Source organism: Crocodylus porosus, unplaced genomic scaffold, assembly GCF_001723895.1.
Source record: "Crocodylus porosus isolate Cpor-Errol unplaced genomic scaffold, CroPor_comp1, whole genome shotgun sequence".
In the NCBI taxonomy this organism is placed as follows: Eukaryota; Metazoa; Chordata; order Crocodylia; family Crocodylidae; genus Crocodylus; species Crocodylus porosus.
The window spans coordinates 16367160-16384632 of record NW_017728923.1 but is presented as its reverse complement, the minus strand read 5'-3'; the positions used below and the strand labels follow the sequence as shown (position 1 = coordinate 16384632).

At 41.9% G+C, this 17473-nt stretch overlaps 1 protein-coding gene across 4 annotated transcripts in view; it reads left to right on the top strand.

Annotated features, from left to right (window-relative positions):
- ZC3H7A (zinc finger CCCH-type containing 7A) overlaps positions 1-17473 on the top strand; it is a 48203-nt gene that overhangs the window by 27614 nt on the left and 3116 nt on the right. For 3 of the 4 annotated variants that reach the window (XM_019540127.1, XM_019540125.1, XM_019540126.1), the window contains exons 13-22: positions 543-707; positions 3108-3304; positions 3567-3664; positions 8090-8271; positions 11780-11856; positions 13212-13345; positions 14051-14156; positions 14940-15048; positions 16255-16388; positions 16724-16887. In XM_019540127.1, coding sequence (XP_019395672.1) covers positions 543-707; positions 3108-3304; positions 3567-3664; positions 8090-8271; positions 11780-11856; positions 13212-13345; positions 14051-14156; positions 14940-15048; positions 16255-16388; positions 16724-16887 — 1366 coding nt within the window. Of the gene's footprint in view, positions 1-542; positions 708-3107; positions 3305-3566; positions 3665-8089; positions 8272-11779; positions 11857-13211; positions 13346-14050; positions 14198-14939; positions 15049-16254; positions 16389-16723; positions 16888-17473 lie in introns of those variants that run through there. The other variant, XM_019540128.1, reaches the window with a different exon arrangement.

The following is a 17473-nucleotide window of genomic DNA, read 5'->3' as shown; positions in this document are numbered from 1 at the left end:
TAGTGTCTGTTTTCCTGCTTAATTTCAGAAGTCTCACAGTTCTGTAATCAATCATTTGTTCAAAGAAACCCAGACAGGACTTCTCATATTTGGTTTTGAGCTTTTTTTACTTGATGTGTGTTGTTTTAAATTTACTGCTGATTTGAATTAAAAATGAATGGTTTGGAGGATTTAACTGAACTTGGTTTTTTAGCTGCATGATTCTCATAGACTTGTTAGAGATGGGCAAATTCAAAGCTATGTGGTGGGAACTGAAAAAACAAAAAATTTAGACCAGGTTTCTGTGGAAGCAAGTACAGGGTTAAAAATCTCCTTAATTACCTGCTTTTTCATGTTGAGCCTGGCCTTTTTGTAAGTATCTGCATAGCTTTTCTACTCTTCTAATTTATTGCTTAAAATTGGCTCCTCAAATTTACTGGCACAGGAAAGAATGCTAACTGTCTTTTATTTATCTCATTTGGATTTCTGCCTAATGGCTTTTGAATGTAAGTTTTACAGTTGTTTGATTGTATAAGAACAAACAGTTTTTCCTTTATCATTTTCAGGTCCTAAATTGTTGGATTACACTTATCATCCCAATTTAGAGCATAAGTGTAAGAAGGATATTCTAATTGGTAGAATAAAGAACTCTGAAGATAAATCATGGAAAAAAATACGTCCAAGACCAACAAAGACTCAGTATGTGGGACCATATTATATATGCAAAGGTATGTGTTATTAATATGGATGTTTATGTGGTTGTTGCTAATTCAGTAAAAAGGAAATTTGTTTGCAACACTCACCTTTAAGGTTTTAATGACTGTGCTAAATATGAATTAATATACTTAAGTATTTTTACTGTAAGTATATATAACCTTCTTTTAATTCATCAAGAAGAAAAAAATAATTCATTGATATTTTGGTATTTTCAAAGGAATTTAAGTGAAACTACATAATGAAAACTATGTAGTAGTAAGATGCACTGGATAGGGCCAGTGTTCAGAGAGACCTAGAGAAATTGGAAGATTAGACCAAAAGAAGTCTCATGAGGTTCAGTAAGGAGAAGTGCAAAATTCTGTACTTGGGACAGAACAATCCTATGTACTAGTATGAGTTTGGGGCCAGCTGGCTAATCAGCAGTTCTGTAGAAAAGGACCTGGGGTTACAGTGGACAGTAAACTGAATAGGAACCAACAGTGTGCCCTTGCTGTGAAGAAGGCTACCAGCATACTGGGATGTATTAGTAGGAGCATTGCCCGCAGATAAAGGGAAGTGTTGATCACTCTCTATTTGGCACTGGTGAGGCCACACCTGGAGTAGTGCTCAGTTTTGCGCCCCCTCCCCCAACTACAGAAAGGATGTAGACAAATTGGAGAGAGTTCACTGGCGGGCAACAAAACTGGTGAGGTGGATGGGGGCACATGACTTATGAGCAGGTACCAGGCTTATTTAGTTTAGAGAAGAGAAGACTGAGGGGAGTTTAATGGCAGCCTTCAACTATCTGAAGGATGATTCCAAAGATTGTGGAGCTGGACTATTTTCAGTGGTGGCAGATGACAGAACAAGGAACAATGGTCTCAAGCTGCAGCAAGGGAAGTTTAGGTTAGTTATTAGGAAAAACTTTTTCACTAGGAGGGTAGTACAAACACTGGAACAGGTTACCCAGAGAGGTTGTGTGGAGTCTCAGTCTATCTTTGGAGGTTTTTAAGACCCGGCTAGACAAAGCCTTTCCTGGGATGATCTAGTTGGGGAATAGTCCAGCTCTGCCCTCTTTCAGCAGCAGGCTGGACTAGATGACCTCTTGATGTCTGGACCTTCCAACTCTAATTATCTGTGATTCTATGATTGTGGTTACCTTTGGAGAGCGTATTCTTCCGTAATTATTCATTTTTGACTAGCTAATGTTTTTTTAAAAGATATGGCAATAATTTCTGGGATTATTCCAACTGTTGCGTATACTCTAATGTCTTGATTATTTAGGAGTCTGGACACTTCAGTGGTTAATAAGTATTCACAGTATGAGCCTTCTGCTTTGGAATTCAGGAGATTAATTAGTTTGTCATATTATGCAAACTATAGTTAAATCTGGCAAAGAAAGGTATCTTGTATTTTCAATATTTTTGCTTGAAATAGAGGAGAGTTGCTGCAGGTTGCATAGATAATTGGTCCAGCTGTGCCTACCTAAGAATACATATGCCTTTTTTTTCTTTTTTTTTTTGAGTGAGTCCAAATTGTGGCTGCTTGCAGATGTTAAATAGAAAATGCAGTGTCTTGCTTCCAGTATTTACTGGAAGAAGCAGTGTATTGCGGCAACCTTCCTCTGTGACATCTGTAAAGATTGGGCGCTTCAGCAGGGCTTTTTGGCACTTTTAGCTGAAGCTGATTCAATCAACTATTAGATAAAAGCACCAAAAAAGCCCCACTAAAGTACCCAATTTTTACAGACGTTGGGTGAGCTGGGTTAAAGTAAAGCACTGCCTCTTCTGGGCATGTGTGGGTCTGGGCACAAGAACACCTAGTTTAAAGTAAACTGCTGTTTTGGTTTTTTTACATCTGCAAGCACCCTATAATATTACCTTGTTCAGTGCAATACTATACAAAGTAGCAAGACTGAAGAGACTAGAACTGTGTACCAGACAGATTTATCACAAAAAATATTCTGAATGGAGATTATGGCTACAAACAGATGTCATCTTTGTGCCACCATAAAAATTTATGATTGCATAAAACCAGAACAAACAGATCTCTTAGCTTTTTGTTGTACCATAAATGCCCAAATTTGAGTGCTATAATTCCTAGTCAGAGTTTGTGCTACCTTTTTGTGACTGCTGTCTGTTCTCTGGTGGCGGGAGCACATGCCCCAGGCAGGTACTTTCATGGTTTCAGAGGCTGGCATCAAAATTACTGGGGCACATATCTGCAAGCACAGAGGTGGGGAACCTCCATGGGTTTGTCTAATGGGGGGTTCCCCCTTCTACACTTGCAGATTCATAGCCTGGGAATCCCAGTATGGATGATCCTGCTCTAACCATGGTGTCTATTTATATTATACCCTATGAAGATAAATATGGTTGAAGGGAAGCTGTGTAAAAATTTCAAATTTTAGTCTATTTTTAATGTTATTTTAGACGTTGCTGCTGAAGAAGAATGTAGATATCCAGGCCATTGCACATTTGCATACTGCCAGGAGGAGATAGATGTATGGACTTTGGAGCGCAAAGGAGCCTTTAGTAGAGAAGCTCTCTTTGGAGGAAATGCAGAAATCACCTTTACTGTATCCCAACTCCTTCAAGAGCACCATGGACTATTTATGTTTCTTTGTGAGGTGCTTATTTAACAAGTTACTTTGGCTGCTTGTTTCTTAATGATCTGAAGTAATTTAAAATTTTTTTTTTCTTTTAATTGTTTTGGTTGATAGCAAAATGAACTGCTAATGGAATGATTTGGTTCATTGCTAATTTGTAAATGTTGGTGTGCACGTTGGATAATAGTCTGAGCAGCCTGTGTCTTTGCTAAGATCTTTTGGGTGATTTCATATAGAAAAAGTATCTAATGTTTGTCTGTAATCACCTGTTTTTGTATTTCAGAAATGTTTTGATCACAAACCCAGAATAATAAGCAAAAGGAACAAGGATAATTCTTCTTCTTGTTCTCACCCTGCTATGCATGACTTTGAAGATAACAAGTATGTCTGAAATGTACTCAGTATAAATTTCAAATTAAAAGTAGCAGAGGTTTCAAAGGATTCTAATTTTAATCCTTTAACTACTGATGAGCTTTTATTTTATTTGTTAACGGACGGGTTTTCCTCTCAGCCCCTTGTGGACCAAGAACAAGTGTATGATCTACAACAGGGCTGTTCAGCTTCTAAGTGGCAGGGGCCAAATGCCTCAGGGACCGCACCAAGCTGAGACATGGGCCCTTTGGCTGTGCACTGTGAGGATGCTATCCCACCCCCCACTGTACTTCATGGCCCCAGGTCCCCCAGCCACACTACTGCCCCACCCCCTGGAGTGGGGGCAAGCAGCAAGAAGGTGGAGGAGGGTGGGGGAGCCCAGGTGGCTGCAACTTAATCCTTGGTGGACTGCCAGTTGTATACCCCTGATCTCCAAACATAAATGTTACCCGTTGCACAAAAGGTGCTATAAAAGGTATTGCATTTGTTATATGGATGGGAGTCTGAAGGAAAAAGTTCTAATGCCTGACATACAGTTCCTTTATTATGAATGAATTTGCTGCATTTCCTTATGAAAACATGTAACTTGTCATCTCTTTAATGATGCTATTCTTTATCAAAACCCTACAAAGTAATGTTGATCAGGTCTGCTCGTCCCATTAGTCAACAATTTAAAATTCCTTCTAATCAACTTAAATAAAGCTGCTCTGAAGTAAGTGTTTGCATTGTGTTAAGCAATGAAATTGTGTGGGAAAGCACACACTTTATTTTTTTTTAATGTGAACTGCCACACTAAGAGTTCCTTATGTGTTAGTTCTTAAAATAAATCTACACATACATTTTAAAAGTATTTAAAATATTGGAACACCATTACAAATCTAGACACTTTATGGCCTGTAGCAGTTTAAACTTACCCTGTTTTTTGGCATTTCCCACTTGAAGTATAGGAAACACTGCAGAGATAATGGCAAGATAAATGTTAAGGGGAAACCTGAATCTATTTTTAATGCAGGTTTACAAATAATTATCAAAAGTTCTTGCACATGGAAATACTTGCATAGAACTAAATATCTCTTGTTACATCTGTCAGCAGTGAATATTGTGGGGTTCTGTGATGATCTACAGTGCACACAATTGGATTTAATAACAAAGTACTGATTTTTGTTGACACTTTATTTTACATCTAAGTGGCTAGTTTTAGGTTGGTCTTGCAGTGAGATTGCTCTTAGGCTGAGTATCGCTCTGCTTGGATCTAAGCCGGGGCAGGCAGAATATGGGCCAGCTCCAGCACACCAGACGATTCTGTTTGGCCCAGGGGGCACCTAAAAAATTTAGAAAATTGACAGGCAGCCAGGAGCAGATAAATATTAAGGATGACAGGAGCCAGGGGCAGTAGGACCCAGTGGAAGCCAGTGGCAGGAGCTTGCAGATCAGCAGCAAGGCCAGCCCTGCCCCACCCCAGCCTCCTTCCATCCCCAAGCGGAAGCCTCTGCCTTCCAGAGGCTTCTGGTCTGGGGCTGTTCCCCACCTCTCTCCATCGGGGAGGGAAATTCAGATGAGAAGGAGCAGGGGCGGAACATGGGCAATTGCTTCAATCCTCAGGCCAGGCTGGACCAGTTCCTGCTGTGTCCTGCAGTTGCAGCCATGCAGCCAGGAACCGTGTGGTGCCGGAGCACCGCAGTGGGCGTGAAAGTGGTGGCAGGTGGGGGAGAAGTGGCAGTGAGCCAGCATGGGGCCTGCATAGTGCCCAGGGCCAGGGCTGGTGGGGACCCAGAGCGGGGCAGCAGGTGCACGGGGCCCAAGCCAGCAGGGCTCTGTGGAGCCAGGCTGAGCTGCACTACCAGGAAGAGCGGGGAGCTGGCCTGATTCTGTAGAGCCCTGCTAGCCTGGCCCCATGGTGCTGTCACCTCGCTCTGAGCCCTGTCAGTACTGGCCCCACGCTCCTGCCCAGCTGTTGCTGCACACCCACTGACTGCCCACTCCTCTGGCCTGTAGCTACCATTTCCCTGCTTTCCTGCCCACTGGCCACTCCAGCACCATGTGGCTCCTGGCTGCATCACCGGACCGTGGGAGCACAGGGCCTGTGCCAGTACCTGGGGACAGGAGTGTGCGTCTGTGTGTGCATGTACTTGTGCAATGAGGGAAGGAGGAGAGAGAGATGGAGAGCAATGAGAGGGGAACTCTGTGTGTGTGTGTGTGTGTGTGTGTGTGTGTGTGTGTGTGTTCGTTCATAGGGTGAGTCCCACATGCACCCGTGTCCCCCCTTGCACTGCCACATGCGCAGACCCCCACTGCCCTTCGCACATCCCAGCCACCCTCCCATCCACACTCCACATATCTCCACACACACCCCCACATGCTTCCTCATCCCACCCCTCCCACAAACCCTTCACAGATACCCATACCCTCCCCCACACACCCACAGCTCCACACAAACCTATACCCCTCATAATATACAAGAGGAAGACTTAATTTTAAGGTACTGTGCAATCATCTCTATGTACACTACACAAAGACACACAAATCAAGACATATTTTTTTAAATCAAATTAATGAATGTTTTATACGTTTGGGTTTTTGGGGGGATTTTTGTTCTGGTTTTTTTTAAGAATATAATTTGGTATTTTTCTTGTTCTGAGGTGTCAAAACTCCTTGCTGAAAGGAGTACTTCCAGGGGCAAGAGGAGGGACTTCTGGTGGCAGAGGTCAGGGGCTAGGGGCGTGACTTTGGGTCACAAGATTTCAGCTGGGGGTGGGGCACTTGTCAAGGGGTGGGGCTATCCATGCAACCCTTGACAGCTTGTCAAAACTCGGTAAGCAGCCCTCCAGCCAAAATAATTGCCCGCTCCTTGTCTAAGCAACCAAAGATGCCAGGGTTGGAAAATCAGTATGTCAGTTTAGAGAAATGTTTTATTTAGATTTCTTCTGTTGAATAAAAATAAAACTGCAATATAAAATCATTGACTATGACACCGAGTCAAGGTTTTCCAGTGATCTGGAAAAGAATATGTAACATGGTTGGTAAAGTAATTGGTAGCAAGGATCAACTTCAGAGATTTAAAATGAAAAAGAAAGTTTAAGAAGTGATTTATCTTGGTCAAAGGGTATATCTAAATGAAAAAATATTTTAACTGTAGAGAGCTCCTTGGTCAACAAATGTAAAAAAGATCTAGTGGCTTGTAGTTTGAGTCTACTTCCATTTTGAGTCAGTATAGATTTTTAAAAAAAGTAATGGTGGTGGACCTTCTGGAAGGACGGACTGTTACATTTGTGTTTGCACATCACCTAGTACAATTGCTTATACTTGGAGCTTGTAAGAGCTGCTAAAATACAAACATTAGCTCTTGGAATACATTGCTTGAGATGCTGGATTCTCTACAGTCTGAAAGCTTTTGTTGAATCCTGTAGACTTGATCCAAGAATTTCTAGGGGAGAATTCTAGAACCTGTGTAATGCAGCACCCCAGACTGTATAAACATAACTCTTTTTTGCCTCTAAATTCTTTCTTTGGGAATGTTTTGATTTAAGAGTGTATACAGAGTCATAGAAAATTAGGGCTGGAAGGAACCTCAGGAGGTCATCTAGTCCAGTCCTCTGCTCAAAACAGGACCATCCCCAACTAGATCATCCCAGCCAAGGCTTTGTCTACCTGGGTCTTAAAAACCTTCAAGGATGGACACTCACAATCTCTCTGGGTAATCTGTTCCAGTGTTTTACTACCATCTTAGTGAGAGAGTTCCTAATATCTAACCTAAACTTCCCTTGCTGCAACCTGAGACCACTGCTCTTTGTGTGCACCTTTGGTGGGAAGAGTTGAAGATTAAATACAAAAGGATTAGAAAACCGACTAACGGGCTAGTAAGCAGTATTTGAAAACTGTTTAAGATCTCAGTTACGAATGATAAAGCACCATGCTGTTTTGAGTGCTGTAATGTTGTGCCATTTGTTTGCTTTGTCTCATGCTTCGGTTACCTTTGCTGGTTATGGAATTGAAAGTTTGTTTTAGACCTGCATTAAAGAGAGACTCTCTTCTGAGGAATGGGGAGATATTAGATCAGTGGGGAAAACAGACAGCCATAAAGGATGTGCATGGTTTTCTTCGTAATTCCATGACACTTTTCGAGATAGCAAAATTATGGAGCATAAAGGGGATACTATTAATGTTTTCTTTTATTTGAAAGCTTAAACTTCATTTATGGTGCATGGGGACATCTTAACGTTTTTGTGACACTTTTTAAACGACTTGACTGTGAAGACCTCATAGTTCCATAGGGAGCCTGTTTATAAATAATTTATAAAGGTTACTTAGCCTAACAGTACACAAAATGTACTTTACAGAGTAATGAGGAAGAAAGAATGATTGTTTTGCAATCTTAATGCATTAACATTATCTGTCATCTTAAGCATTTTAAAACATGTACTGTCCTTTAAATAGGTGCCTTGTCCATATTTTGCGAGAAACTACAGTGAAGTATTCCAAAATTCGTCCTTTTCATGTTCAGTGTCAGCTTGACCTGTGCAGACATGAAGTGCGTTATGGATGCTTAAGAGAAGATGAGTGTTTCTATGCACACAGTCTAGTAGAGCTCAAGGTTTGGATAATGCAAAATGAGAAAGGTAAGTTTAACTTTAAGTACACCTTCCCCAACCTCTAATGAAAAAAGACAAACAAAAACAAATGCAATCTTCAGAGATTTGTGCATTATAGGTGTTGCACAGAAGTTGACTCAGATGGCATACAGACATTCATTCCTGCCAGAAGAAATTTCTTCTGGCAGAAAAGTAGCCCAGGAGCTGGACTGTACAGACACTCCTCCAGCCCAGGGGTGGATATGGCTCGCAAGCAGATGCTCACCAAGTGAATGGCCGTGGGGGGCGGGCCATATTACAGTGGTGGTTGGGTTTAGGCTCCTGTGCTGGTTACATTCCCAGATGGGAGGGAGAAGGAGAGGGATGTCTGGTCCTCAACAGGTCACCAGAACTTCAGTGGCCTGCCAATCCAAATAACTGCCCACCCTTGCTCCAGCCCTGTGTTCTCCTCCAGCAAGGGGGCACTAGAAAAATTTTTGTTGAGCCCCTGCCCACCCTTAGGGGAACCCACTGGTTGACAGTGTGCTCCCTCCCTTGCCTGGAAACTGGGAAAGCTTCAGGTTGCAGTTGGCAGCTGCTGAAAAGCAACAGCTACCACAGGCAGCCAGGGAATATTCCTGCCCTGGCAGAAGTTCTTCCTCATCCCTCCAACTGATTGGCAGGAGGGAAAGCATTCTCTTGTGGTGAGACCCTCCCAGTTGTCCCCTGCAGAAGAATAGCTGTGTTCCTCGCATTTCTCTGGGCTGACCTGGAGGATTGCAGGGAGAGTGGGAGGGGAGTACTCAGCTGTTGTGGAAAGGCTCCTGGAGCCTGTGGGAGGTCCCGCCTCTCTTCCCCCCATTATATATAACATTTCTGGAATGGGCGGCTGCTTTTGGTTTTCTGGCACAATTTGCTCAGAGGCAGACAATTATTTTGGGTGGAGGGCCACTTCCTGAGTTTTGGCAAGCTGTCTAGGGCCACATGGGTAGCCCTACACCTTGGCAAATGCCCTGCCCTCTGGTTGCCATCTTGGGACTAGAAGTCCCACCCCAAACCTCTTACCTTTACTACTGAAAGTCCTTCCCCTTACCCCTGGAAGTACTCCTTTGGGGAAGAGAGTTGTCATCTTAGAAAGGGTGGGGTGGGAAACAAATTGTATACTAAAAATCAAACACTCGTAATTAATATATTTTAATTAAAAAATATACTTTTGTCTTGATTTTGTGTGTCTGTGCTGTATATATAGAAATGATTGCGTAATAGCTCAAAATGCAGTCTTACTCTTTTATAATGTGTGGGGTTTGTGGGGAGCTGTGGGTGGGTGGGTATGGGGAGTTCGTGAGGATGTGTGTTGGGTACAATATCTGTGTGGTGTGTGGCTGTGGGGTTTGTAGGAAGGGTTTGAGGGTATGTGGGGTATGTATGGGAGCCCCCCTGCACATGCCCCCCAGAACCAGTCAATAGTCCAAGCATTCAAGGGGTAGAGACTGCCTTTCCACCACCCCACAACAGCACAAGCGCTCTGCGGCACCTCCTCGCCACCACCAACAGCATGCAGCCCCAGCGTGCTCTGTGCCCGCTCTGCGTTGCCTGGCCACATGCAGTGGTACTGGCGGGGTCCAGTGCACATCCTGCGCCAGCTCCAGGTCACCTGTCAGAGCTGAGCAGCACCAGAAGCAGCTGGGTAGAAACTGCTGCTCGGCACGCAGGAAAGCGGTCCCTCCCCCCACTAGAAATTTTTGCTGCAGCTGCCTGGAGCCTACACTGTGCTAGGCTGTGTTGTGGCTCCTTCACCACCACCTGTGAGCTGCCCTGCGGCTGCTCTGCACTGTCACTGCTGCTGTGTTGGGCATTCCAGAGGCAGTGGCAAAGGGTGTTTGATTTTTAGTGTATATAATTTGTTGTTTTGGTTTTTTTTTCCCCATTCTGTGATGGCAAGCTCTCTTCCCCAAAGGAGTACTTTTAGGGGCAAGGGGAGAGACTTCTGGTGGTAAAGGTCAGAGGTTAGGGGGCGAGACTTCTGGTCCCAACATGGTAACCAGCAGGCAGGGCACCTGTCAGTGGGCGGGGATACCCCTGCAGCCCTTGACAGCTTGCCAAAATTCAGTGAGTGGCCCTCCACCTAAAATAATTGCCTGCCCCTGGTGTAGGCTATAAAGAGGTAACATGGTGTCCTCCATATTTTTGCCAATGGGGTTATGCTGAATATGCCTCTTCACAAAAAAGTGGGCTTCTCATTGCTTTTGCACTCTTCAGATATTTGGCAGGTACATCGACTAGCTATAGGATTCAGGACCATCATGTGTGAAGAGGGACTCGACTGCCTGTTTCTCTTCATCTCTAGCCTCCTCAGTCTTTCTACTCAGTTTGGCCTTCAGAGTCCTTCACATGGAAGGAGGGGAAGCTATTCTCATTTCCTTCCCTCCAAAGATTTTCCAGATTCAAGGGTGGCAGTTATTTTCTCTAAGCCCTGTAAGCTTCATTTTAACAATATGAAGCTACTTCATTAAATGGAATCACCATGACAAAAGGTTGTGTGGAGAAATGTGGATACCCAGACGTGTATCCAGTGAATCAAAGATCAGATTCGGAAAGATTTGATGATTCAGACATAGATACAGCTTTAAATGTTTTTTTCTGCATACCTCAAGGTACCAAGTGGCTCATGAACACTGCGATGGTGGGGTGGATGGAGCATCCCATAGGAGCGTGTGGGGGGGGGGGGGTGGTCTCCAGTGTGCTCAGTGGCGGACCCAGAAGTAGACCAGAAGCACTTCGAGGCCTGCTGTGGAGTGCGCGGGAGACACATCCCTGGCTCTGCGACTGGTGACTCCTAGGTTTGGGGGGCATCCAGGATTCCCTTGTGGCCGATCGCTGAGCTGGTGGGATGCAGTCTCTCTTCTCTCCCCAACGCTCTTGTGTGATGCTCCATCTGCCCCACCATTGCAGCGGTCACAAGCCTTGCCTGGTACCTTGACGTATGTAGAAAAAAACATTTTTAAAGCTGTGTCTATGGCCAAATTGCTGGTTCATCAGCATCGAATCTTCAGATTCACCCTAATCAAATCGGGACAGTGATCGGAATCAACAAATCAAAACACTGTCCCCTGATTTGGGCCGAATCCAAATAGAATATGGCTCATTTCACATACCCCTAATGATATATATGACATTTTGGGGTATTTTAGTAAATTGCAAACATAAATTGGAGTCCAGTTTTGGGAGGCAGGGTGGGGAGAACAATATAAGCTTGTTCCTAAGAGCATTGGAAGCTAGATTTGCTATGCAGGCTCTCTGGCAGGTTTCAGCTGTGTAAAGTACTTAAACTAAGCTTCAGTTTGTATTTATGAATGTATATTGCTTTGTTGTTGTATTGAAGATACCCTTAAATTTAAAGTCCCTCTTTTAATGAATGGAATGGTACTTAACTGTATTGTTTTCATTTGGTAATTACAATTCTGTTTTTGTTTTTTGAGAAATCACTTGACCTTTTGCCTAAATAAAGCGTCAAAATATTCCTAAATGTCCAGGACTTTTTTCTTTTCCTTTGCAGGTATTTCACATGATACTGTTGTTCAAGAATCAAAGAAATATTGGCAGAATATGGAAGCTAATGCACATGGATCACAGGTATTTTCACTCTGTTCTTGTTTGTGAAACTGGTGAACTTGTTTAGAAGTAATGGGTTTAAACAAGATAAATTTAAATTAACTATAACAGGATCTATCCAACTAATGATGGCTATAAAGCACTGGAACAGATCTGAAGGGTTCGGGTTTATCCATCAGACTACATTTTTAGTGCAGGTAGACAAAAATTGCTCTCTAATGCTTTATAGTTGATCCTGGTTTTAGTATGGGACCAGAGTAGATGACTACTTGAGATCATTTCAATTCTGCTTTTTATTATGTAATTAAGGAGCTAACACATCTGTTGACATTTCTTACTAATATGTGAAGACTTACAACGTGATTTACTTGTTTCAGTGAGAGAAAATGTCTTTAAGCCTCAAATTTCTACCTTTTTCTCACCTTTCTTCCCCCCCTTAAATTTATTTATTTTTTAATATTATGCTCTCTGGGCTTTTCAGAGTCTGATACTTTTTCTTCCCAAATTGCCAGCTATACTCATGCAGATGCCTTTTCTTTTTGCTTTGGTCACTTGGACATAAGTGTGAAACTTAATTTGTTGTCTTGCTTCCGGGGAGCATTTGGCTTCAGACTTTTGTCTAATATTTATGTCTTGTGTGCTTTTGTTGAGTTTATATAATATGCACATTGCATGAGGTGTCATGCTGGACTAACCCTTAATCCTTGCTCTGGGACTGATCTGGATTGGGCCCCAGACTATCCATGCATGCCAGGGCTAGCCAGCCCAGTGGGGCATCCCATGCAGCATTCACACTGTGCTGCTCCGGTGCACCACATGCAGAGTGAGCCCCAGAGTGGGGCCAACACATGCTGTATGTGCTGTGTTGGGCTGCACCAGCCATGCACACTGCTTGGTAGTGCCCTGCCAGATTGGCCCTACGTGAGGCTCTGGTGTGTGGCCCTGATCTGGACCAGGCACGAAGCCAACACGTAGGAACAGTCTGGTGTTGGCACTGCATGCAGTGTGCACCCCAGACTGATCCCTGTGTCACATCTAGTGCCCATGGTACTAGGTCCAGTTTGCATACTACAGTAGCCCCACAGGGTGCATGTGGCATGCAGGGACAGCCTAAGACTTAAGGGCTGCATCATGGTGCTCCAGTGGGCTCAGTCCAGCCCACAGGTCTTATGTTGGACATTGGTGATCTAAACTAAATTGGACAAATGAAATAGTCTCCACACTAAAAGAAATTTCTGTTGTGGTGATTTCAGGTAAAACTGCTATGAAGGATAATCTGGGTAGAATGTAGCATACTACGTTCCATTTCCTTTGAGGGGAATACAATAATTATTATGATTTTTTTTGCAAATGCAGCATACGTTATTTTTTTTCAGGTTCTGGGGAACCAAGTGAAGCATGGATCTCTTAATTTGAAGATGAAGTTTGTGTGCGCCCAGTGCTGGAGAAATGGTCAAGTTAGTGAGCCAGACAAAAACAGAAAATACTGTAGTGCAAAAGCAAGACACCCGTAAGTAAGGTGGATTCTTTCTGATGAGCAGTATCTTTTTCAGGGAGTTTTTTAAAGGTTTTATGGGCAATATTTTGTTAATCTTGCATTTAAGGAAATTTTGCTAAAAGGAATGCAAAAAAGTCAGTATGGGTAAAGTGGAATGTGGTAGAAGATATGCTAAATATCTTTAGATGTAGGGTGATCATATTTCCCTTGTCACAAAATAGAGCACTACACTTTCAGCCATCTCTAGGCTCCGATAAAAATGGGAGCTCTGGTCTTGGGTAGGTGGGGGATCCCAGGAGAAAAACTGTCCCGATTTTTGTCCGAATAGTACCATTATAAATACCTGTCCTGGGCATCTTGCTGAAGAAGGGAGAAAATCATTGATTGGAATGTATTTGTGGGATGCCCAGGATGAACATTTTAAAATGGCACTACCAAAGTGAAAATGGGACACTTGGCCAGCCTACATGTATATGTTGTTCAGGAATAAGAAATTCACACAAAACACTTCAATTGGCAGCTCAAATGCATATTATTTTTCCTTTTTCTGACAACCATAACAGATGTTCTTGTGCAATTTAAGTACGTTTTCAAATATATCAAGGGGTGTTTATAAGAATAGCTTTTGGGTGCTTAATTTTTGCTTTATAGCTCTGCATGCTGTACCATTTGTCAATTGCATTTTGTTTTTGAATACAGTATTTCCATTTAATTTAGGTGGACCAAAGATCGTCGGGTAGTGCTGGTGATGTCTAATGAACGTAAGAAGTGGATGACCATTCGTCCTCTTCCCACAAAGAAACAAGTGCCTTTGCAGTTTGATGTATGTTTCTTAAAATTGACTTTTTCCATTGAAATCCTGAGGTAACTGGAAAATACTGTATTCTTTCGAATATAAGATGTCCTTGAATTTAAGATGCACCCAAATTTTCTGACTGTCAATTTAAGGGAAACAAACTAATCAAGCACAGGCATGTTTGGTGCATAAAAACATTTTTTACTTTTTCCTCCACTCTAATTAAACATGTGCAGGCTGCTTTTAGAAGAAAAACTTGGTTTTAAAAATGCATCTTACATTCAAAGGAATACGGTAATTAGCCTAATTTCTGCAGCCATTTTTTGTGAAACTCCAGTGAAAACTTTAGAAGTCTGCATGTGAAGCATGTGCAGGCCACATCTTAAGCACAACTGATTTAGCTTTTGTGAAGCACTTTCATATCTGTGAAAATGAATATGGTTGTAGCTGGTGTTTAAAGTAGTATCAATATACAGGTAGTGTCAGAGTGATATTGTAGCCATGATGGTCCAGAAATTATGGGAGGGGCAAGAATTTTCTTAGGGTGATATTTTTTTTTATTGGACCATCTAAAGAGTCGGGGAAAAGTTAGACATGCTTTCAAACGTAAGAGAGTCTTCCTCAGGTCTTTCTTCAGACAGCTTATTTTCTAAAACCAAATTACTTGAAAGGATCTAATAGTATATTTGAATGTAATAGTATGTAAAATTTACTGATACAGAAATGCTAGGAAGTCCAGCAGTCATTCCAAGTTAACCCTTTTAACTTGATTTATGTTCCTAATCAATCTCTCTCTCTCTCCATGCATAGTTGTGCAATCATATTGCTTCAGGCAAGAAGTGTCAATATGTTGGAAACTGCTCCTTTGCTCACAGTCCTGAAGAGAGAGAAATGTGGACATATATGAAAGAGAATGGTAGTAAGTATAAAGTGACAGGATATTAAGTGTGCTATAAGACTAATGTAACTGTTTTCATCCCTGTATTCAAGTAAGTACCCCTCATTCCATTTTCCTTTAGTTTAGCCTTACCTAGTCACAATGTAAGCAGCTCATTTTTGAGTAAGCCCCAACTTGTAATTAAAATTTAGTGTCCAATATGAAGTTATGTCACTTTACATTCCGGATGAGTAGAAAAACTAGGCACATCCAGTTATAAGAATAAAATGAATGGTTCTTGTTAAATGTATATTGGATGGTGTTGGGTGAGCCATGCTAAACCATGATATGCAAACATTTTTGAGTGTACCAAATTCCCCTGGATTCACACCTTAGTGGGATTCCATGTGTATAAATGTTTGGAGGCTAGTTTTTTGCAAAAAAAACTAGCAAGTGCTTGTATTTGCATATAAACAAGAGTACTGATGATTAATTCTCACCTTTTTGCATGCTATCCAATGAGGAAACTTAAGTAAAATATCACGTTGCGTTTCAAATACCGAAGGATTGATGTGTCACTGGAGTCTGTTTCTAAATTGGGGAAACAGACTAAATTTATTAAACAGCTCTTTTGAAATGTAGTTGACAGTTATACCAAAAATCAGATATCAGTGCAACCCAGAACCCTATTATAATTATGGGCTTTGGGTGCAAATATTTGCTATGCTTTTCTTCCAAGGTGTCTAGGTAGGGGAAAGTAATGGAATCAGACCATGGGACCCAGAGCTTCACTAAGCTGTTTTTCTTAGTCATTATGGGCATTTATACATGTACCTGTTAGTTCTCAGATGTGCTGGAGATCTGCTGCATCAGAGCAGACTTGATTAACTGTACTGCGTGGTTTGCAGTTGTATAAGGCAGTGAAATGCATGTCAGCACAGAGAAGATGGAGGTGGTGCGCTTTTTTGAAGTAAAGCACCCAACGTGCTTTAGTTCAAAAGCGCACCACCACCATTTTCTTTGCATTGATGTACATTTTGCCACCTGTACAACTGCAGGTGGCGCAGTGCTGGGCACTTTTCAAAGCTTCCAGTGCTGCAGCACTTGCACATGTAAAAATGCCCTTTCTCTCTTTCCTTACCCGGTTTGTCATGCCCTTCATCTTCTTGAATTATTGGTTAGTTATGTAGTACGTGCAAACTCTTGCCTTAATTGCATAGTACTTATTTTAGCTTCTGCTTTTGTTAGTTCAAGACATGGAGCAGCTCTATGACATATGGCTCAAGAATCAAAAACCAGAAAAAGGAGATGATACAGCTCCTCAAGCAAACAAGGAAAATGGGAAACAAATTCATATGCCAACTGATTATGCTGAAGTTACAGTAAGTAATGCAGGACAAGTAATACCCGAAACTGTGGAATCTTTTTCACCTGGTACCAAATACTGCATTCCTTGTTCACAGTAACTGAAATATTCCTAGTTAGCTACAATGCCTGGACTTTTTAAGAATTCACAGTGTAAACTTTAGATGGACTGCACTGTTCCTTTGCATCTCTCAAGAACCTGCAGTTGTGGTGATGAATGTCTGGTGACAGAAAACACTTTTGCTTGCAAATTGTCCTTTGGCTAATCAGATGCAGTAAAGCTGTATTAATGATGAGATTTTTGCATAAAGTATTTAATGTTGTTTTTATTTTAAAAAATTGTGTAAACTAGGTAGACTTTCACTGCTGGATGTGTGGAAAAAACTGTAATAGTGAAAAACAATGGCAAGGTCACATTTCTTCGGAAAAGCATAAAGAGAAGGTATTCCATACTGAAGATGATCAAAACTGCTGGCAGTATCGCTTTCCAACTGGGTTTTTTAGCATTTGTGATAGGTATGTAGCTTTTAAATTTAGATGATGTTTAAATCACTTGGCTATTCATGGTTGTGAATAAACATACTGAGCGAATGTTTTAATCTGTCACTTTTGTAAATCACTTCAGCCAGCATAGTTGCATGTTAACATAGTTAAGTGTTTTGTCACATGATAAAACAACCCAGTTGCTATTTTTTGGAGCCAAATGTTGTGTGAGAGAGAGCTTCATGAGAGTCAGATGTGAATCTGTTTGGGTGGGTTCACAGCCTTGTTTCATTTGGATGAAATGTTGTTTAAATAATGTATTGGTACATCACAGCTATTTAGTATGAATGCATTTAATCATGCCTGTGCAGATTTCTTAATGAGATACATAAAGCCTACAAGTAATTTAGCCACTTAAATAGAAAACCTCTTTGAAAATCAGACACTTGTATGCTCCTGGAAGCTATTTCTGGCATGTTATTGGTGTTCCAGGGAGCGCTTCTTCATAGTTTCATGGTAGTTTCATAGTTGGTAGGGTCAGAAGGGACCTGAGCAGATCATCAAGTCCGACCCCCTGCCATGGCAGGAAAAAGTACTGGGGTCAAATGACCCCAGCAAG